Source organism: Dromiciops gliroides, chromosome 1, assembly GCF_019393635.1.
Source record: "Dromiciops gliroides isolate mDroGli1 chromosome 1, mDroGli1.pri, whole genome shotgun sequence".
In the NCBI taxonomy this organism is placed as follows: domain Eukaryota; kingdom Metazoa; phylum Chordata; class Mammalia; order Microbiotheria; family Microbiotheriidae; genus Dromiciops; species Dromiciops gliroides.
This window is the reverse complement of record NC_057861.1, coordinates 735,796,414-735,820,721: the sequence shown is the minus strand read 5'-3', so window position 1 is coordinate 735,820,721 and position 24,308 is coordinate 735,796,414. Positions and strand designations below refer to the sequence as shown.

General features: G+C 38.0%; 1 protein-coding gene across 1 annotated transcript; it reads left to right on the top strand.

Annotated features, from left to right (window-relative positions):
* The first annotated feature begins 1,943 nt into the window (after positions 1-1,943).
* Positions 1,944-21,700, top strand: SNTN (sentan, cilia apical structure protein). The gene is made up of 4 exons (XM_043977785.1): positions 1,944-2,076; positions 2,811-2,845; positions 15,850-15,989; positions 20,588-21,700. Exons 1-4 carry the CDS (start codon positions 1,967-1,969, stop codon positions 20,744-20,746), a joined length of 444 nt encoding a protein of 147 aa, XP_043833720.1. The 5' UTR covers positions 1,944-1,966; the 3' UTR covers positions 20,747-21,700.
* Positions 21,701-24,308: the final 2,608 nt, after the last annotated feature.

The window sequence follows — 24,308 nt, the reverse complement described above, 5'->3', positions numbered from 1 at the left end:
TATCCAGTTAGTCACTGTCTTTCTTAAGCCATGGTGCCTTGTAGTATGATGTCTACTATCTCCTGCTGCTTACAGGGGAAACTTGCTACTTAAATGTTCAGCAAACACTTATTAAACCCCATCTCGTGCAAGACTTGTGCAAGGGTCTGGGGACACCAGCAGGGGGCAGAGAAGGGGGAGCCAACTTCTGTGCAACTAAGGAAATTCAACTTAATACAGATCAATTTCAAGAGAGAGACAGAGAAAAAGACAGAGATGAGACAGAAACAGAGACAGAAAAAGACAGACATAGACAAAGAGATATGGATAGGGGGAGTTGGGTGGTGCAGTGGATAAAGCACTGGCCCTAGATTTAGAAGGACCTGTGTTCAAATCTGACCTCAGACACTTGACACTTAGTAGCTGTGTGACCCTGGGCAAGTCACTTAACCCTCATTGCCCCACAGAGAGAGAGAGAGAGAGAGAGAGAGAGAGAGAGAGATGGTGCTAATTAGGGAGTGGGAGAAAGAAGAACAAAAAAAGGTCACCAAGTAAGGGGACTCAAGCTAAACTTTGGAATAAGCTTGGGGTCTTAAGAGTTGAAGATGAGGAAAAAGGGAATTCTAGGCATGAGGAATAGCTTGGGCAAAGGCATGGGGCTGAGAGACCATTCTGGAAGGAACAGAACGGAGGCTAGTTTGGCTGGACCGTAGAGTATGGGAAGAGGAGTAAAATGCATTAAGCCTGATGCAGGCATTCTCTCCATTTGTGTAGGTCTCAACCCCTTCATATTTTCTCATGCCTTCCTGGTCTACTCTGCAACTAGCACTGGCTCCCCCCAAAAACTGCCTTGTTTTTATTTTGAATATATTCTTCATATACATACATATTGTCTCCTCCATTCAAACATAACCACCCTGAGGACAGGCACTTTGTGTCTCACACATAGTCCATGCTGAAAAGATGCTTGCTGATCAATTGATTGATCCTGTGTAATTGTCATTAAGTCTCTCCACAAATCCTCTGGAGAATACCCATTGAGTGTGATAGAGGTCTTTCAGTCCTTTTAATATTTTGTGGACATGAGCATGTCTTGAATATGAATTGCAGCTGCACAATTAGCGGTACTCAGAATGAAAGAAGAGGAGATGGGACTGAATCACATTTGGGAAACTGCAGAGCTTTCAAGAACCCCAAGCTGCTCATTACCTGCATTTTTTAAAGAAATCATGGTGGACAAATAGGATAGGCCCAGAATTCCAATTTCATTTATATGAGGAAACCTCCTCTCCCAATGCATGGCAGCAATATCTCTGATATTTGGGGACACAGGGAGATTACCTGGGGCACTGAGCTTATTCAACAGGCCCAGGGTCATGCTTAGTAGAGAGGTACAATGCTAAATCTTTAACAACTGACTGAGGGGGAGGGGATGTATATGTCACACATTTTTAAAATTAATCTACATTAACATTTTTCCATGACTTTCTTAACTCTAGACAATCAACAGAATAAGAAAGCAAGCCCTGATTTGTAAAGTTTGCCAATTTCTGAGGTATAAATGTTCACACTGAAAATTTGACAGTTGTCTCTATCTCACTGATCATAGCCAGCTCAGGGGCTCCACTGGATATAGTCAATATATGTCCCAAATAGAACTTGAACGCAGTTCTTCCTAACTCCGAGGCCAGCTCTCCCTTCATTACATCATATTGTCTCTCTGATCTGTACTTATGCATTTATAATCTGTAGTGATATGGTCAGACTGGCATTATTATTGTACTAGTCTCCAATATTGTCCCCAATCTATTGCACAGGTTGGCAGGTTGTGAATTTATTTCCCTTGCTTGAAAGTTGCATTATAGGTGATTGCATGCCCATTACACACTCCTCTATTCTTCCATGGTATCCACAGCACATACACTCCTATCAGCTTCCCTTAGTTGCTGTTGCCTAGGGATGATCAGGCACAACAAGAGTCTAGAGAATGTGTGGCTGTACTGTGAGCAGCAAGGATCAAAAGCCCAGCTCCAGAGGGGAAACCCATCCTTCAGCATCCCCTACAGCAACCTCCCTGACTCCGACAATGCTGAAAAGGTCAGTGGTCCCGCTTGACTTCCATTTTCATTCTAGCCTGCTGCTCCAATACCAAAAGTTAATGTCAAAGGCCTCGAAGCTTGTGGATTGCAAGCTTGGAGCCTTTAACCACAGTAATCCACCTTTAAATTGAATTGAAAGAACACAAGGACCATCTTGCAACTTTGACCTCGAAAAAAATTTTTTTTAAATAAAAACTTTTCTCTCCATTAACTGAGAATGATCTGATTAACCCAAGTTAATGTAACTCACCTCTTGGGAGATATTTGAGGCTGAAGCATTTTGATAATGATTTTCCAGAGAAAATCTACTATGAGGTAAACAAGCCATCTCAGCTGACCCATGGCAAGGGGAAATTATTTCAGGCTATTCAAATATGTAAAATATGTCTATTGACTCCACAGTGGGAGAGAAAGGAATCATTTCCTTCTCCTATCCTTTTGGGGACTGTCTTTAACAAAGACATTAAGAATGGAAGCTGTTTCTGGTTTGCTCCATGGTTTTTTGAAAAAAGTAAATATATATGTTTACATATATACATATATACACACATACAGACACACAGGCACATAGAGAGACACACATACATATACATATATAAATTTGGTCATGGTCATGTCATGGTTTACATGAAAGAAAGCAGAAACTTATTAATAGTTTGGGGTTTTTTTAACATGGTAATCCCCCAATTAAATCTCCCTGAATCCTAATGTTGCTTTCATTTTCATTGACAGTATCCCGATATCCAAACAACTATCTTCTGTGAAAGGTAAGATGCAAAGAGAGACAAACAAGTGTTATTAATAAAAAAATCCTCTCTGGATTGAAAGAGTATGCTGCCATGCCAGAAATTAGAGCAATGCAAAGGGGTGACTCTCTGGGGCACCCAGAATCTGGGACCAATATTGTCAAGTATGCTACATGCAATAGCCTGAGCAAATCCAAAGAGACCTGCCCTGGAATGGGAGTCCAGAGCCCTAAGTTCTAGTCTTGCTTCTGCCAGTCATTAGCTATGTGGTCTCAACAAGTCACTGGGCCTCAGTTGCCTCAGGTTGAATTCAAAGACCTCTAAGACCCCTTTTAATTCTAACATTCAAAGATTCCATGGTTTCTCACAATCAATCCAAATATCTCTCTACTAAATGGAGCAGGGAAGCCTCAAACCTTTTCTGTCTGATTTTGGAATGCAGATTTTCAGGTAACATTTCCATAGAGGTGAGACCACTGCCACCAATATATCTGTATAAGGAAACAGCGTGCAAGTTCTACTATTGGGTCATTGTACAATATCAAGAACTGATTGGGTGTTGTATTCCCATTCCATTAGATCAGCAAAAATGAGTTAGATCCAAGGATTTCTTTTAAGTTCTCAAAGATAGAGTTGGAAGGAAGGTCAGAGGCTATGTAGTCCAAACCCCTACTGTTACAAAAGAGGAAGCTAAAGTGGATAGAGTACTGGCCCTGGATTCAGGAGGACCTGAGTTCAAATCCGGCATCAGACACTTGACACTTACTAGCTGTGTGACCCTTGGCAAGTCACTTAACCCCAATTGCCTCACCCCCAAAACAAAACAAAACAAAACAAAAACAAAAACAAAAGAGGAAGCTGAGGCCCAGAGAGGTTGGGTGACTTGTCGAGAGGCAGTATTTGAACTCAGCTCCCATGGCACTTGAGCTAATATTCTTTATACTGTACCACACTACTTGCCTCAAACCTTCTCTTAACAAAAATATGACTGTCATCTTGAGATTAACGCCCATGATGAAGTCCTAGCTATTGTTTGTGTTGGGAATTTGTTTTTAAGGGTGAGCAGTTGTCCCTCCAAACTTTTTGGTTTGCTGCCTCTCATAGAGGGAACAGCATCCACATTGTCCCATCTTTGTCTGTTATCATTCTTCCCCTCATCCAAGACACTTTCCTGAAGTCTTCCTTGATTCCTCAAAGTAGAAGTGACCCCCAGCACCCTATGAATAACTCATCAGGCCATTCTGTCTGACCTTTCCTATGTATTTTATAACCTGAGACCGTTAGGAAGTGGAGGGAATAACATGCTAGAACTGGAGTCAGGAAGACGTGAGTTCAAATCCTGCCTCAGACACATATTAGTTTTATGTTTTTGTTTTTGTTTTTAGGCAATGGGGGTTAATTGACTTGCCCAGGGTCACACAGCTAGTAAGTGTCAAGTGTCCAAGGCTGGATTTGAACTCAGGTACTCCTGAATCCAGGGCCGGTGCTTTAACCACTGTGCCATCTAGCTGCCCCCCCACACACACATATTAGTTTTATGACTTTGCCACTTAACCTCTGTCTGCCTCAATTTTCTCAAGATGTAAGATGAGGATGATAATAACACCTACCTCCCAGGGTTGTTGTGAAGACCAAATGAAATAACATTTGTAAAGCACTTAGCACAGTGCCTGGCAGATAGTAGGTAATTAAATAATGCTCCTTTCCTTCCTTTCTGGTTTTGGAGTCAAGTCCCATTTCTAACACATACTGGCTGTGTGATCCTGAACAAATCACTCAACCACCTCATAATCTCAGCAACTTTCTAAGACTAGAAGTGGCAGAAGGGGGGCAGCTAGGGGGCACAGTGGATAAAGCACTGGTCCTGGATTCAGGAGGACCTGAGTTCAAATCTGGCCTCAGACACTTGAGAACTTACTAGCTGTGTGACCCTGGACAAGTCACTTAATCCTCATTGCCCCCACCAAAAAAAAAAAAAAGTGGCAGAAAAGGTGCTGACCTGCAATTGTAGAAGTTATTTCCTCACCAGGGAGTTCCTTTATCAGTGGAATCACAGGTCCTATTCCCATCCCTAACATGGTTACATGTAAAAATGTCTCATCACATAAGTACAAGATTCTATTTTTCCATATTTGTAATCTATCACATGTAGCAATAAATCAGAAAATTAACAAGCATTTATTAGGTACCTACTATATGCTAAGCACTGTATTTTCTCAGGGGGCTATATCTATGATTTCATTGGTTAAAAGAAATTTAAAGTATGGAAACTCCATTTACCTCTGCAGATCAGGATTTCCTTTGTAATATATAGATTTTTTTTCTTTTCTGTGGGGCAATGAGGGTATCAAGTGTCTGAAGCCGGATTTGAACTCAGGCCCACATGAATCCATGGCCAATGTTTTATCCACTGCACCAACTAGCTACCCCATAATATATAGATTCTAAGAACTACCTGGGGCACTGAATTTGTCACAATGGCCGATTGACATGGCAAGAGTTGGACCCAGTTCTTTCCTATTCCAAGTTCAGCAGAACCTCACCTTTTTGTATCACCTGAAGATTTAGAACAAAGGAATTTCTGTAGACATGTTTCATTACCAAATTTTCTGTTGTCTTCCACTGTCCCCTCATCCTTCCATAGGCTGTCGATTTCTCTCCTTTCTATTGTTCCCTTTCAGAGTAGAGGTCCACGATCAGTAGAGAAAACAAAGATAGAAACAAATTTTTAAATTGATAAGCCATGGAGGACCAAAATAAACCCACCAAAATCATTTGAGAATAAGTTGCATTGTCTAGTTAGGTATATACAACCTATGTCACCCTAGATGCAGATAAATAGAAGCATAAAATCAATCATGAATAAGGATCAACTAAGTGTTGATGATGTGACAGATGCTGTGCCATGTACTGGGAATACAAAGAAAGGCAAAAACAGTACTTGTACTCAAGCTGCTAAAAACAGAGGTCCCCTGTCCAACCTCTTCATATGAATAATTGATGTGTACATGAGACCATAATGTTTGCAAAACACTTTCATTTGAAACTCTCAATAGTCCCATAATGCTGCAACTATCATCATTCCTATATTCCCATTTCACAGATAGGTCCTAGGAAGGCTAAGTGACTTGCCCAAGGTCACACAGGTACTTAGTATCAAGTGTCAAAGAATGCAAGCTTTCTTGACTCAAAGTTCAGCATTCTGCCCACTGGGCTATGCTGACTTTCAAGTCCTATGGTATGTCTCAGAATGTATCCCTATTACAACCTACTCTGATGACCCCTCTAGAAAGAGAATCAATCAGATTCAAAATGCCAGGTGCCTCCTGAACAGTGACAATACAGTTCTTGTTTTATGTTATTTCACAGTACTTTTGTTAGTTCTGTTTGCAACAAGAGGAAATTTAGCCAGTCATGAGCTCAAAGGAAATCTGTTCAGTTTACTGAAGTCATCATTCAAAATCAGAAACCATCAAACTTAACCATTCAGGAAGAGCTGCCTCAGGACCCTGAAAGTCAGGGGTGCTTATAACAGAAGTTCCCCACCCTTGGAATCCAATCTGACTCAAATATCTTAAAAGGGTTGTACAAATCACACTTTCATGTTCCCATACATGTATACTACTAGTTTTTCCAGTTGAGGCAGCTAGATGACTCAGTGGATAGAGCACTGGGTCTGGAGTTAGGAAGGACTTAGTTCAAATCCAGACTCACATACAATCATTAGCTTTGTGACCCTAATCAAGTCACTTAATTTCTGTCTTAATCCAGTAGAGAAGGAAATGCCAAACCATTGTAATATCTTTGCCAAGAAAACCCAACAATGGACTGACTCATGAAGAGTCAGACACAACTAAATGTTAGCAAAACTTTTCCAGTTATTATTTAGAGACCCTCTGTAGAAGTAGCTCTTCCAAAACAACTGACATTCTGCAAATTCATCCCAAGGACAGAGTCCAAGCACACTTTCTAGTTTTCTAGTGATTATTTCTCCCTCTTTTAAGGAAGTCAAAAATTCAATAGTTGTATTGGGAAAGCAGCAGGCCTCTGGGTCCTACTTCTCATATTCCCATTTACTAACTCTACAACCTCAAACAAGTCTCTACAGTACAACCAAACTGGCCTTACATCTTTTACACTTCATATCTTATCTTCATGTTTTTTTACTGGCCATCTCTCATTCCCAAAATATATTCTCTCTTTACCTCTGAAGGCAGTTAGGTGGCATGGTGAATAGAGCACTGCCCCTGGAGTCACAAAGACCTGAGTTCAAATCTCATTTCAGACACATACTATCTATGATGTATTCCTGGGCAAGTCACTTAACTCCAATTGCCTTAAACATCCAGGGCCATCTCCAATTGTCCTGATACACACACACACACACACACACACACACACACACACACACACATATATATATATATATATATATATATATATATATACATTTTTTTTCTTGTGGGGCAATGGGGGTTAAGTGACTTGCCCAGGGTCACACAACTAGTAAGTGTCAAGTATCTGAGGCCGAATTTGAACTCAGGTACTCCTGAATCTAGAGCTGGTGCTTTATCCACTGCACCACCTAGCTGCCCCCCATCCTGATATATATCTTGCCACTGGAGCCAGAGAGTGAGGTTGGTGACCTTGAACAGCCCTGCCTCACTTAAATCCAATTCAGTGCAAGTCATGACATCAGCCGATGTCATGGTCTTCTTCAAGAATGAAGGACAAACAACAACTACATGACCCTAAGTAAATCACTTAACCTCTGTTTACCTTAATTTCCTCAATTGTAAAATGTATATAATAATTACATCTATCACACAGGGTTATTGTGAGGATCAAATGATATAATATTTGTAAAGCACTTAACACAATGCCTGGCACATAGTAGGTGCTACATAAATGTTTATCCCTTTTCCCTTCCCCTCCTCTCATCATTCCCCTCTCTCATAGAATTCCTTGCTGTTTTCACAATGAACTCAAGCTCAAGATGATCCCCTCATCTTCTACTGCCCCTCCTCCCTAAATCATCCACATTTATTGTGTCTAGACTTTTATACATGCTTATACATGTACATGTTGTCTTCCCCAATTGAATGTAAGCTTCTTAAGAATAAAAACTGTTTTCTTCTTTGGTTTTGTATCCCAGCACCTAGAAATGTCCCTGGCACATAGTAGGTGTTTAATAAATGCTTGTTGATTTCTTGACTGAAAATCATATAACCAATGGACAACTTGTGTGCTTCACTGATATCCTTGAAATGTCCAGAGAATTAAAAGAAGTTCCTTAACATGTGGACAAGCCTGGCTGTGGTGAACTTAGGGGAAGACACATATAAGAGCTGCTTGCCTTCTATTAGAAATCTGTCCTCATCTCCTTTAATGCCAGTGCCTTACCTCTGGTAGATATCTCCACTTCATCCTGCATTTCTCTTGTTTGTGTGCAACTGTTTGCATATTGTCTCCCCCATTGGACTAGAAACTCCTTGAGGGAAGGAGTTGTCTTTTGTCTTTCTTTGTGTTCCTAGTGTTTAGCACGGTGCAGTGCCTGGAACATAGTCGGTGCTTAATAAGTACTTGGGACTTTTTTGTATTTTTATTTTATTTGTGATATATAATTATATTTTATACATATGTAAAACATAGATATAATATACACAAAGACACATATATGATTCAAATTTTCTGCATTATTACGTTTAGATATACCTAGATATATTCTAATACATATAAATTAGTATTTTAATTCTTTAAATAACTGTTTCATAAATAACAAATACATATCAATTTATATAAATAATATATGACAAATTTGTTTAAATATAATTACTATATAAATTATACCTAAATAACTCATAAGTACACAAAATATATGTGTGTGTATAAATATATATAATATATGTATATATATATACTTCCCAGCACACCCCTCCCCCACCTTTTCAGATTAAACATTTTAAAATTAATAAGTACTTGTTGACTGATTGACCCACAATAGTCAGGCATGATAGTCTATACCATCTGAGAAAGAATCCAAGCTGGTGAGATCACAGATCTGTTGGAAAATTGGAATAATCTTAGGCAAGTCTCTCAGTTTCTGCAGGGCTCAAATTCTTCATCTATAAAACTCAATGATGGAGCTAGGTCTCTGGGCCCCTTCTGGCTCTAAATCCATGATCCAATGACCTTTGGCAAACCACTTAATTTCTTCAGGGCTCAGAGTTCTCATTTATAAAAGGAGAGGACTGGACAAGATAATCTTTAAGGAGTTTTTTCACTAGAAGTTCCTGATCTTATATCATTGAGTTTTTCCAGTTCTCATCTTCCTCATTTGTAAATGAAAGGTTCCAACTCCATGATCGCTAAGAACTTTTCAGGTTCCAACATGCTCAGGTCTTAGATCACTGCCTAATTATCCTTTGCAAGTGGTATGAAAGCAACCAACCTTCTCAGTCCTAAAAACAGGTCAAAACAAGAGGCTTGCTAGGCCAATTAGGGAGAGCATGTTTATCTCAAAGAAGTGATTTTTTTTCCTGAAACTGTCTGCTTCTTAAAGGCTGATCTATTTATAAAGCACAGCTCATCTCTCAGCCAGGCAGACTTAGGACTGCAGACATTCTATACATACTAAAGTTTAAAAATTAAACACATAAAGAGACAAACTCTTTCCTTTTGGAAGACGTTGACAGTTATATTTCTTAATTAGCACATTCAGAAATGTATTGCTTAATATATTCAGAAATACACCTGTCAAATCCAATGCATTTTGTCTGTGAATAAAGAAAGGTCATTCACTGTGTCAAGAGCATCACCCCAAAAATTAGTGTATTGGGCATAACCAAGGGAGGGCAGTGGATATATTAGCATAAGGATCATAGGAATTTTGTGGCTGAACATAGAGAATGGATGAGAAGCCAAAGAGTAGGGTTAATGGGGAGTAGTCTAGACTAGCTGATGAGACAGGATCTGTAGGAGTAATTAATCAGTGGTCTCAATTCATTCAAGGTCAATATGAGGCAGCAGTGCCAAGTATGCCTGATGCTGGGCACTCTAATATAGGGACGGAAAATTGGCATCAGAACTTTAGATCAAGACAGAAACATAGAAGCCTTCTTCATAGGTATAATGAGGCCCAGAAAGGTGATGGGGCTTGTCCTAGGTCACATTTAGGATCATACATTTAGAGCTGCAAGGTCTTAGAGGCTATCAGATCCAATCTTTCATTATATAGATGAGGAAACTGAGGTTCAGAGATATGACTTGCACAGGGTCACATATAGGACCATAGATTTTCAGCTAGAAGGGACTGTAGAGGCCCTTGAATCCAACATTGTGACACTACTGAGTTTTCAACCCATTTCCTCTGCCCCTCTGTATCCAAAGTTCTTTTTTCACTGTACCATTCTGAGTTTGTGCAATTCAAGCTGACACTTCTGGACTGACTCTAACTCTAGCATTTATCTTTTCTTCATTCCTGAATTGTAGTACCTACCATGTACAGCCTGACATGACCCTGAACTAGCACAGATAACCATAGGTAGCCCATGATAGCACAAGGGGATGAGACCCAAGGCCAAAAGCCAGGCATTCTCAAGCTGCAGCTTTCAAGTCCCAGTTGTCATCAGTCTCTCCTGAGCACACATTCCATTTGCTGCCACCATAATATCTCCTGCATGGCATCACATGAATTTTAGTGTAGGGAGAAAAAAGAGATAGTTAAATGCAGTGATAAGAGCCAAGGATTTATAGCAGGAAGACCTATGTTTGAATTCTGATACTACTGGCTTTTAGCATTTTCAACAACCTTGTATAAGTGAATGAGTAAAAAAGCATTTATTAAGAGCTTACTGTATGCAAAGAAATGTGCTAAATGTTGAGAGTACAAATAGAAAAGCAACAGTCCCTAATCTCAAGGAGCTGACATCCTAATATATTTATTTTCTTTCTTGTATTTATTCTCTTTATACTTAGTGTGTGTGTATATACATATACATATGTATATACATATACATATGTATATACATATGTATGTGTATATATACATATGTATGTGTATATATACATATATACATACATACATATATACATATATATATATATATGTCTTTGTGTCTTCCCTGGTAGAATATTAGTTCCTTAAGAGTAAGAATTGTTTCATTCTTTGTCTTTGTGTCCATAGTGTCTAGTACAGTGCCTGGTACATAGTAGCTCTTAATAAATTCTGATTGATTAATTGACACATGAACAGTGCTGTGTTCCCATCAGCTATTCACAGAGTATAAATTTGTATGGAAGGAGTCAGTAAAACATTCCCAGCACTGCACCCACTCGTACCCATCAAACAAACTACAAAGGACTAATGACAAACCAGTCCAGCACATGCTATTTCCCAGGAAACCATGTCCATAATACATCGCACCCCCATCTCCTCCCTTGCTCCTTTAAAAGAGGTGCGAAAGGAAAGTTTGTACAGTGGACAGGAAGATAAAGGTCAGAAGAAAAACAGACTTTTGAGACAGGACAGGGTAAAAAGAGAAAAGGACAAACAGGAAAATAATAGGATGAAGGGAAATACACAGTTAATAATCATACCTCTGAATGGGAATGGGAATAATTCACCCATAAAATGGAAATGGGTAGCAAAGTGGATTAAAAATCAGAATCCTGTAATCGGTTGTTTATAAGAAACACATCTGGAAAAAAAGAAAGAAAAGAATTTTTTTAAAAATAGAAACACATTTGAATCTGAGAGACACACATGGAATATATTGTGGTTCAGTTGAAGTAAAAAAAAAAAAGCAGGTGTAGCAAACATGATCTCAGATAAAGTAAAAACTAAAATAGTCCTGATTAAAAGGGATAAGCAGGGAAATTACATTTTGCTAAAAGGTACCAGAGACAATGAAGTAATATCCATACTAAACATATATGCACTAAATGGCATAGCATCCAAATTCTTAAAGAAAAAGTTAAATGAGTTATAGGAGGAAATAGTAAAACTATACTGGGGGGGGGGGCAACATTTCCCTCTCAGAACTAGATAAATCTAACCACAAAAAAGAAAGAAGTTAAGGAGATGAATAGAATTTTAGAAATTTAGATATGATAGACTTCTAGAGAAAATTAAATGAAAATAGAAAGGTATATACCTTTTTCTCAGATACATGGCACCTTCACAAAAATTGATAACATATTAGGGCAAAAGAAACTCACAACCAAGTGCAGAAAAGTAGAAATATTAAATGCATCCTTTTACACCATAATGTAATAAAAAGATATTAAATAAAGAACCATGGAAATATAGATTAAAAATTAATTGGAAACCAAATAATCTGAACCTAAAGAATTAGTGGGTCAAAGAAAAATCACAGAAATAATTGATAATTTCATTAAAGATAATGATAACAATGAGAAAACATACCAAAATTTATGGAGTCCAGCTGAAATTTTATATGCTTATATCAATAAAGGATAGAAAGAGCAGATCAATGAAGTGGGCATGCAACTAAAAAAACTAGAAAAAGACAAAAAATTAAAATCCCCAATTAAACACCAAATCAGATATTCTGAAAAACAAAGGAGAGACTAATAAAATGAAAGCAAGAAAACCATTGAAGTAATAGATAAAACTAGAATACTAATATCTGGTTTTATGAGGGGGGAAATGAACCATTGGTTAATTTGATTAAAAAAGGGAAAAGGAAAACCAAATTATCAGTATCAAAAAGGAAAATAATTCACCAATGAAGAGGAAATTAAAGCAATTATTAGGAGCTATTTTGACCAATTACATGCCAATAAATCTAACAACCTAAGTGAAATGGATGAATAATTACAAAAATATACAATGTCCAGAGTAACATAAAAAGAAATAGAATACTTTAAAAACCCTCTTAGAAGAAGAAATTGAACAAACCATCAATGTGCTCCTTAAGAAAAACTCACTGGAACCAGATATATTCAAAAGTGAATTCCACCAAACATTTAAAGAACAATTAATTTCAATACTATATAAACTATTTGGGGAAATAGGCAAAGAAGGAGTCCTATTAAACTTTTTTTGACACAAATATTGTGCTGATACCTAAACCAGGAAGAGCAAAAACAGAGAAAAAAAACTATGGACCAATTTCCTTAATGAAAATTGATGCAAAAATTGTAAAAACAAAACTAGCAAGGAGATTACAGCAATATATCACAGAGATCATACCTTATGACCAGATGGAATTTATACAAGGAAAGCAAGCCTGGTTGAATATTAGGAAAACTATCAGCATAATTAACCATATCAATAACAAAAACAACAATAACATAATTATTTCAATAAAAAAGAAAGAAAAGCTTTTGATAAAATATAATGCTCATTCATATTTTTTAAAAAACTAGAAGCCATAGGAATAAATAGAGCCTTTTCTGTGAGAGGGAAAAAATAGAATCCTTCCCAATAAGATCAGAAGTGAAGCAAGGATGATCACCATCACCACTATTATTCAATATTGTACTAGAAATGTTAGTTATAGCAATAAGAGAAGAAAAAGAAATTGAAAGAATTAGAATAGGCAATGAGTAAACAAAACTATCGTTCTTTGCAGATGATATGATGACATACTTAGAGAATCAACTAAAATAATTGAAATAATTAATAACTTCAGCAAAGTTGCAGGATATAAAATAAACCCATATTAATCATCAGCATTTCTAAATATTACCCAAAAAGTCCAGCAGCAAGAGAAAGAAAGAGAATTTCATTTAAAATAATTGCATACAATATGAAATACTGGGGAGTCTACCTGTCAAGACAAACTGAGGAACTATATAAACACAATTGCAAAATACTTTTCACACAAATAAAGTCAGATCTAAAGAACTGGAGAAATATTAATTGCTCATGGGTAGACCTAACCAACATAATAAAAATTATAATCCTACTTAAAGTAATTTGCTTATTTAGTACCATATCAAATTACCAAAAAAAATTATTTTATATATCTAGAAAAAATTATAGCAAAAGTCCTCTGGTAGAACAAAAGGTTGAGAATATCAAGGGAATCAATGAAAAAACATGTGTAGAAAGGTGGCTTAGACATACCAGATCTCACACTGTATTACAAAGCAGTAATCATCAAAACAATCTGTTACAGACTGTTGTTTGGCCTTCATTCTAGAAGAGTACTGTGACATAGGGGTGATGTCATGACTTGTACTGAATTGGATTTAAGTGAGGGAGGGCTGTGCAAAGTCACCAACTTCACTCTCTCCTCCAGAGCCATCTAGGTCCAATAGCAAAATATATATGGGGGGGGGGGGAAGTATATATCAGAATAACTGGAGATGGCTCTGGATGTTTAAGGCAATTGGAGTTTAATGACTTGCCCAGGGTCACACAGCTAGTAAGTGTCTGAGGTGAGATTTGAACTCAGGTCTTCTTGACTCCAGGGCCAGTGCTCTATCCATTGTGCAACCTAGCTGTAGCCAATGCCCCCATGGAGAGGGCATCCATCACCTGTTACTGGCTAAGTAATAGAGCAATAGATCAATATAGATTAAGTACACAATATATAGTAGAATATTATTATAGTAATCTAGAATTCCCTATTTGACAAAAAAGTGCTTAGAAATCTGGAAAGCAGTTTGGCAGAAACTGATATCAACCAGCATCTAACAAAGTATATTAGGATAAATTCCACAAGGATACATGATTTAGACATAAAAAGTGATGTCATAAGCAAATTTGAAAAGTGTGGAAAATTTTACTTGTCATATCCATGGATAAGGCAAGAATTTATAAACAACCAAGAGATAGAGAGAATTATGACATATAAGGTGGATAATTTTGATTGCATTATGTTAAAAAGTTTTTTTCACAAACAAAACCAATGGAGCCAAGATCGGAAAGAAATCAGGGAAACTGAGGGAAAATTTTATAGAGAATTGAGTCAAGTATATAAGAATATTAGTCATTCCCCAATTGATTAATGGTCGAAGTACATGAATAGATAGTTTTAAGAAACAGAAATTAAAGCTATCTATAGCCATTTGAAAAAATGCTCTAAATCACTATTGATTAGAGAAATACAAATTAAAACAATGCTGAGATACCACCTCACACCTATCAGATTGGCTAACATAACAAGAAAAGAAAATTACAAATCCTAGAGGGGGTGTGGAAAAATTGGGAACTAATGCATTCTTGGTGGAGTTGTGAACATATCCATCATTCTGGAGAGGAATTTGGAACTATGCCTAAAGGGCATACATAGCCTGTGCATGGCCTCTAAACCAGAAATATCACCAATAGCTCTGCATACCAAAGCAATCTAAGAAAAAGGAAAATGACCTGCATGTACAAAAATATTTATAGCAGTTCTTTTGTGGAGCAAAGAATTTTAAAATTGAGGGGGTGCTCATCAATTGGAGGATGGTTAAACAAGTTGTGCTATGGGATTGGTATAAAATACTATTGTTCTATAAGAAATTACAAACAATATAATTTCCAAAAAACCTGGGAAGACTTATCTGAACTGAGGCAAAGTGAAGTGAGCAGAACCAGGAGAACATTGTACACAGTAACAACATTGTATGATGATCAACTTTTTCCAGGAATACAATTATCCAAGACAATTCTGAAGGACTTATGATGAAAAATGCTATCCAACTCCAGAGAAAGAACGGATGGAGTCTTAATGCTGATCAAAGAATATTTTGTTATATTTTCTTTATTGGGCTGTTGGGGTTGGCCTGTGTTTTCTTTTGTAACATGGCTAATATGAAAATGTGTTTTGTATGACTACACATGTATAACCTATATCAAATTGATTGCCTTCTCTAGGAGGGGAGAAGAAGGTAGGCAGAGAATTTGGAACTCAAAATATTTTTAAAAGAACATTTTTTTAATTGTACATGTAATTGAGAAAAAATAAAAGAAGCACAGCAAAAAAGAAAAGAAAGGATAGCTTTTTGTATCTCTAGATCTCATTTTCCATCATGTAACACAGCTTTGCATGTAATCTCTTTTAAAGCTCTGGGGAAAGGCTCAGACCTGGAGAAAGCCTTTGCTACTGCAGCTCTGATTTATAATAACTTTTCTGACCCAGATGGTAAACTCAGTAAATCTGTCGCCAAAAACTTACTGAAGACCCAGTTTATTAATTTCATCCAGGTAAGGAGATTAAAGCATATAGCTTGTGTCCGAGCCACAAATATAGCCTTGCTAGAGGGACATTTCCTATCTTAAATCAAGATTTGCTTTTCTTTCACCTCACAGATAGTAAAAAGAATAACTACTTTGGGGAAAACTTTCCACCAGTAGACAGAAAGTGTTATCTTTGGGTGACTTTCCTTAGAGGATATCTTTTAATATTTGCCCTTTAAAATTTTTACTTAATTCTGAAGCTAGTGGGTGTCTGTTTCCAGTGAGTCAGAGCAAGCCGCTTATGTGATATTTTGTCAAATCCTCAGTGACTTTTTAAAACAAGAGAATATGATAGAAGGCAGTTAGATGGATTGCCTTATTGGTATTCATCACCATCTCTAGAGATCCAAGATTACAGATTAGGATGATCAAGAAATATAAACAGGAACTATTGAGAATCAAGGCTGGCATTATTAGTGGACTCCAGGAAGATGAAATTGAATTAGAATAATTTAAGAGTCCTACCCTTAGCCTCAAAAAATCAACTACCCAAGTTCAGGATGGAGGAAGGATGAATAGACAGCAGGTCATAGTGAGAAAGGATTAGGCATTCTAGAGAAAAACAACCTTGATGTACACAATAATATGACATGGCAACCAAATAAGCTATGGTGATCTTAGACTGCATTAAGCAGCAAAAAGCATTCAGAATAATCAATCGATTATTTAGTAAGCTCTTACTCAGTCCATCAGTCGACAAGCATTTACAAAGTTATTACTGCATGACAGGCAACTGTGCTACCTTGTGGGTACAAAAAAAAGGGCAAAAACATTGTCCCTCCCCTAAAGGAACTCACTTTTAAATTTTATTTTATAATTTCAATTAACAAGTATGTATTTTCTCTCCCTCTCAGTTCTCCCCAAAACAAACCCCTTCTCATAAATATGTATAGTCCAATGGAACAAATTGCAATACTGGCTCTGAAGGAGTTCACATTCTAATAAGGTAGATAGCATACACACCATCAAGTACATACAAAATATATACCAAGTAGTCAGTGGGTACAAAGTAAATAGACCCTGCTCTCCAGGAACTTGCATTCTATCAACACATATGCAAGCACACACCGAATGCATAAAAAACACAAAACACAAAGTAGGTTAGTGAGGATAAAAGAAGTTGGGGAAGGGTTACATGTGGATGGCGATGCTTGAATAAAGAAGGTGTGGGTCCAGCTGTCCTCCATCCTGGACAGAGTACATGAGCAGTTTTGTTTCATTTACTAGGCACCACAATTTGGAAAGGACAGTGGCATACAAGAACAGGAATTCTGAAACTGGGGTGGGGGGGGGGTCTATGAAATTGGATGCTAAAAAAATTACATCTTCATTTTCACTAACAATTTCAAGGAAACTGAGTATTTCCTTCAAATATTTAAGAACATCATTCTGATGAGGGAGCCATAGTAGTCACCAAACTGGCAAAGAAGTCCAGACACAAAAAATTAAGAACCCCTAAATTAGAGCATGTCCAGAATAAAGTAATCATGATGGTGAGAGGATTGGAAATGATGCCATGTGTGAATCAGTTCAAGGAACTTGGAATGTTTAACCTAGAGAAGCAAAGATGGAGGAGACATGATTGCTATCTTCAACAACTTGACAGGTTGTCATGTGGAACATGGATTTATTCTGCTTGGCTCAAGAGGACAGGAAAAGGAACAGACATCACATGGTATATGCAAAAGAGCACTGCCTCTATGGGATGTGGGTTCAAAGCCTGCCTCTGATGTTACCCATGTGACCTTAGGCAAATCACTTCACTTCTTTTCGATTTATTGTCCTCAACTGCAATATGAGGGGGTTAGACTAGTTGGTCTCTGAGGTCCTTTCTATCTCTAAACCTATGCTTCTGTAAATAAGGTAAGTAAAGTGTAGAGAGGCAAGCTTAAGTTTAGTATGAGGAAAGACTATTAGAATAGTCCAATGGTACAACTGCTTTGGGTAATAGTGAGTTCCCAGTTAACAAGTAGCTTCATGCACAGACTGGATGGCCACTCATTAGTGATGCCAGGAGGATTCCTGTTTAGATATGTATTAGACTCAGTGAATTCTGAGGTCCCTTCCAATCCCAAGTTTCTTTGGATTTGTAGGTAGTATGTCCTTGGTGTGAGTAGAAGATATCACCTAAATTGAGTTTATAATTACTCACATTTTATAGTAATAAATATACACAGTATCCAATTTAATGATGCCACCTATTATGTTGGACTTACTTTCCACATGAGGAAACTATTTCAATGTACTCCAAAGGACCCTTTTTTTTCTTGACCTCCTTGGTGGTGGTGGTGAAAATGTCTAAAGTACTAGCTGTATCCTATTTCATTGAAAATAAGTGTCTTCTACAAGCAAGAAGGAAGGAAGAAAGAAATATAAGCTAATAGGAACCACCTAGGACTAACTCCCAGAAGCAAATGGCCTTAGGAATGCAATCTAACTCACAACCCACCATCTTCATGAAAAATAAGATTGGAAAGGGCTTGGTAAATAATCTTTTTCTCCCCTGCCTTTTATTCTATAACCCTGTTCAGATTCCAATATAAAGCATGAGAATTTACAAAATTATAAAGAGCAGAACTTATCATCATACCATGTGTTTTCCCCTTACCCAGTTCTTCATAGGACCTCACAAAAGAGATCCTTAGGGAAGTGTAAAAGATATACTTCTCTGATCAGACAGGTGAGTAGGGCACCCCACTGGCTTGTTGCTTGAAAAACCCAGAGTTTCCAAACAATGCCCAAACACCTGTCAATTCAGTCAAAAATTCAACCAAACATCATCTACATCATGTCAGGCAGTGAGTCTGACTTAGGCTTTTGAAGAAACTGATTGAATTTTTTATTTCAATGTTTAGTTCTTTGTTTTGCCAAAGTTCCTTGTATTTGTTTTACTAAGTCTATAGGATATTTTAACACAGTCAGTATAGAAACAAGCACCATGTATCCATTCAGTCATAGAGAGCAGTATTGTTGTGGGGAACCATAGTCTTAGAGGGAGAAAAAACAATCTTGTCTATTTCATCCATACATTCAGCAAGCATCTATTAAGCACCAACTAAATACAAAGTGCTGTGCTGGCACTGGACCTAAAAAAAAAAATTAAATAACCCAGACACTCCAGGATCTTACCATCTATTGAATCCAAATCAGTAAATATGAAGCAAAATACAAAATAAGACCATACTTGTAAGAAGAAACTGTAGAAAGGGGTCAGGAAAGGCTTCAAGTAGGAGATATCATCTGAACTGAGTCTTAAAAGGCACCAGAGAATCCAAGAGGTAGTGGTGCTAAAGAGGGTGTGGTATTAAAAAAGGTTAGAGAGATATAATTTCTGAGTAATTTAATCATCTTAATAATAATGCCAGCATTTTAATAAAAATATGGTAATTTGGTCCTCCCTCTCTAAGACCAAAGACAGTTATGATGACTGATTCATGGCTTATATGCCCATTGGCATTCCCAAGCACCCTTGGGTGTTCCCAAGGGTGTCAATCAACTCTGATTGGTTAACAGTTAATGAAAGAATGGATATTACAATAAGGGGCTGGACCTGAACTTTGATTGTGTCATTTATTATTTGTTACCTCCAGCCTTGGGCAATCTATTCAAATAATTTATCCCCACCCAAACCTGAGTAGAGCACAGTGGCCACTCGCCCCAACTGGGTGAGGTCTGGATAGAGGAGAAAGTTAGCTCGACTTTCAGAGACTGAGGTCTTGAAATGAGGATAGAAGAAAAAAGGGGAAATCTGAATCTCCCCAAATCATTGGTTACTGATAATCATTTCTCTCAAGGGAGGACATACCAGGGATGTGGAACACTCCAGGCAAAGGCAAAGAGATGGGAAATTGTTCAGGGATAGCAGATAGCAGAACAGCTTGGATGGAATTTAGACTATGACTACAGAGAAAGGGACAAATGGGGAAAATGTGTGAAAGTAGAATGACAATGACGTGGTTCCTGATTGGAATCAAGAAACATGGTTCCACCCTACGTGCAGAAGCTTTATTCCCTCTGGGGGCTTTCAGGAGTTATTTTTTAGTCATCATCATGATTATTTTTGACAATTACCATGTGGGTGAGCATTTGGTGATTAAGCCAAAGATGATAAATGGGAATACAAATAGCTGGGATACTGAGTGGAATGACCTTAATGCTTGCAGTGTTAGCAGCAAAGATTATTCATGAGTTATAGTCTGATCTGAAGAGACCCTCCATTAATAATGTGATTCATATTTGTACCGTCAATCTTTCTGTTTATGTGAACTGTGTATTTGGATTTGATTTATGAGTGAATTGAATATGGAAGGTCTTCCAAAGCACATATATTTTCTCTTGGTAATTATATTTCAGAGTTCTTGGCAATCATATTTGGTTTGGGGAGATGGGAGATGAAAAAAAAAACTATTCTTGAACCCAGAAATGCAGACCTATATGAGTGCTTTCTAGGCACTGGCTCTACAAATAAGCAGATTAAATTTTTGAAAATGGAAAATCTATAAACACCTACAAATATGGGATGTCAAAAATGCTCTAAGGACTTTTTAAAATTGTTATTCTCACAGGGACAAGAAAACAAACCCAAGTACAAAGAGATCCTTTCTGAACTTGAGGAGCAAATGGAAAGTAAGCTGGGTTTTGAAGATTTCATGATCTTGCTCTTAAGTATTACTCTGATGTCAGATCTGCTCCAAGAAATCTGGACATTAAAAATCACCAAGTGAAATAGCATGTCAAAATGGCTTAGAAGACACCCGGGCAGTAGAAGATGGTGATTAAGGTTGTTACCACCTTATTTTTGATCAATTGCAAATTTCTCAAAGGTGTAAAACCTGTTTTAAACAAAACAAAAACAAAATAAAGCCTCCTTATGAGGCTGGTTCTGTTACATGTCAGCTCCATCTCTCATATCCACTTCTTTCTCCCTTTAATGGTGGAAGTCCAAAGGCGACTTCTATCACCAAATAGATCCTGGTTTCCAAGTGTATTCTACTGTGTCAGTTTCTCCTGGGTTATAGGAAAACAGGGCTAGATAAGGAACCAAAGGACTCGAGTTCTCTTTTCTCATCTGTAAAATCAGGAAGATGACCTCCAAGTTCCATTCAGCTCTCAACCTGTGAGCCTTCTTTGTTAGAAAAATTAAAGGTACAACCAGAATATGTTCACCTTGACTTCACCAAAAGCTATAGCTATTGGGAACACAGAAGAGAATGTCCCAGTCACTGTATGCTAGTAAAGGCTCTAGACACAAGTAATCTCCTCACTCTGTGTTTTGATGCAGTAATTTATAAAACTAATGCCAGAAAGTAGCTGAGCCTCTAGGAGACTAGATGATTGCCCCCAGGCTCCCTAACTTAGCTTCAGGAAATATAAATCACATCATAGCTAGAAGTTACATTAAATCATTTCTGAATTAATACCTTATTAAGTGGCACCAGGAGGTCTAAGGGATTGATACAGTTTCCAGCTCAGAGTCAGGGATCATGTCTATATAGCACAAAAGTTAAGGGGTGAACAGAGCTGAGATATTCTCATTTATTAGACTCTTGTCGTTAGCTATTCTGAATAATTCAGACCTAAAATAATTGGGGATGGGGGGCGGGGAGGGTCTTTAAATCTGACTAGCTCTCTATATAATTTAGTTAACCAGGCAGTTACAATGTCCCTTCCCCACCCTACCCCCCCAAGAGAGGAAACAAATTATGCAATGCTGGAAATACTTTTATTGTAAAAACTGTCTTTTTGTGAAATTGAGTGTTTAGCTGTTAACTTGTTTTTGTTTGTCTGCTTTTGGTGTTTAATGAAGACAGTGGCTAAAAAAAATGGAACTCAACAACAATAAACATTTATTAAGCATTTATCAGGCTCCTCAAACTATGCTGGACACTGGAGACACAAAGGGGAGGGAAATAAAATTAAAATAATTCTTGACCTACTCTACTTGGAGGAAGAGAAGGCTAGTGGGCACAAGTACGCAGTTAAGTACCCACAAAATATTTCATTCATTCAATAAACATTGAGTAAATGCCTACTGTATGCAAAACACTGTTAAGTGTTGGGGGAGAAGTGCAGAGATTAAATGAAAAATGACCACCAGCTTCAAAAGCATATATTCCAACAGTGGTGGTGTTATATACAACAAGAAAACAGAAAGGTAACCACCAGATCCACTGAAGAGGGAAGGAGAAAAGCACAAGGAGGGATAGGAAAGCCTTTCCTTAGGATGTGCAGCCAGAGCTGAGGCTTGAAGGGATCTAGGGATTATGAGTGGAAGAAGTGAGGAAAGACTACCCTCCAAGAGACTCAGCAAAAGCACAGACATGGTATTCAGTGCTTAGGAAAAAGTCAGAAAGGCCAATTTGGCTGGTTCATAGAAGGCATGAAGGGAAGCCACGTGAAACTTGTCAGAAAGGTGGGTTGAAGCCAGGTTGTGATGCATGTATGTGTGTGTTTGCATATGTCTACATATGCATCTACATATACATATGCATGTGCATGCACATGTGTATACATGTATGTATGCATGCATGCATACATGCATACATACATACATATGGAAATGTCCATTATCTGGTTCTAAATTCAGATTTGTTTAAAAGAATTTTTTAAAGAAAAGAAAATTCCCTTGAGCACAAATGAGAAAAGGGGAAAAAATATAGATGATTCAGTGCAAACCCAGCTTTGTCACAGATGACAAGTCAGCATCAAAACATCCACATAAGACTATCCCCTGTAACTTTGACAGTTCTGGGTTGGAAGGACCTTAAGGCCCATCTATGCTGCCCCCCCCTCATTTTACAAATGAGGTAACTGATAATAATGATTTTTCCAAGGTCACACAGAGCCAAGCCGGACCAAGAAGCTAGGCCTGCTGACTCCCCAGGATTTTCTACCCCATCACATTGTCCATCACAATGACCCTGCCACATCTTCACTGTGTAAAATGTGGTACACCCTCAGCCAAAGTCTAGATGTCAATTTGACCAAGAAATCTCTATTGTAATTGTGCATAACCCAGCTTTCCCACACATGGGCCTGGAGCATCCTTGTAATTGTGTGAGCTTGACAGAACCAGGACTGATTTTACAACCCCCTAATTTTCTTTCTTTTCTGGTCTCAAGATGGGTCTAAGTATGAGATCATGACTCAGGATTTAAATAGTCTTGAAAAAAGAAGTGTTGGGGAGAGGAGGGGATTGAGGAGGGCAGGGAGAAAGAGAAAGACACAAGCAGCCTGTTGATTAAGCACCCTTCAGTGCCACTGGAGGTTAAGGAGGCCTTGTGACTCCCAGAGTATCAGTATTTTTGACTCTCAATTCAGCTTATACAGGATTTCTGGTCCCAACCTTATAGAGGAAGCCTTCCCTAACCCCTCTTAATTCCTGGGCTTTCCTTCTTTTAATGATTTCTTATTTATCCTATGTATAGCTTGCTTTGTATAGATCTATTTGCATGTTGTTTCCCCCATTAGATCGGAAGTTCCTTGAGGACAGGAACTATCTTTTGCCTCTCTTGTGTCCCCAATACTTAGCATGGTGTCCAGCCCAAAGCAGGTACTTAATCAGTGTTCACTGATTGGTTGATTGAATCACTCAGAACTTGGCCATCCCTTCAAGAATTTAATTTATCAATCAACTAGCCAACATTTAGCAACTGCACACTACTTCTCCAGACCCTGAAGATACCAATATAAAAAGCAAACAGTCTCTGCCCTCCAGGAGCTTAAATTCAATTTTTTAGCATCCTAAATTTAGAAAGGTCCTCAGAGGCTCTAATTTTCCAGACAAAGAAGCTGAGGCTTACAGAGTTTGACAGGATCAGGGGCCTGCAGTTCTGCAGGCTCTCAGAAACCAATCCAACTCCCTCATTTTAAAATGACTTGGCCAATCTAGGTCCTACCCTGTCTTGGTGCTGAACCCAGACACACAACATGTATTAGAATGAAGAGGGAGCAAAGATGAGCTTGGGACCTCAGGGCTGAACTGAAGCTACCCATACAAATCATCCCAGTTGTGCCAGGTGGAAGTAGGCATTAAGAACTTGGGCAAACCCCACACTAAGGTGGCAGTCCCAGTTCAACCACTTCCTAGCTAGGAGGCCTTAGGGAAGTCATTTATCCATTCTAGGTCTCCGTTTTCTCCACTATAAGATGAGGCAAGTGGACCAGGTGGTCTTTAAGGTACCACTTGGTTCTATGATCCAGGGACTGGCAGGATCAAAAATCCCTTCAGGTTCTGGAATTATGTGATTCCAAGGATTCTCAAAGGATTTGGAAGGGATCTTCATA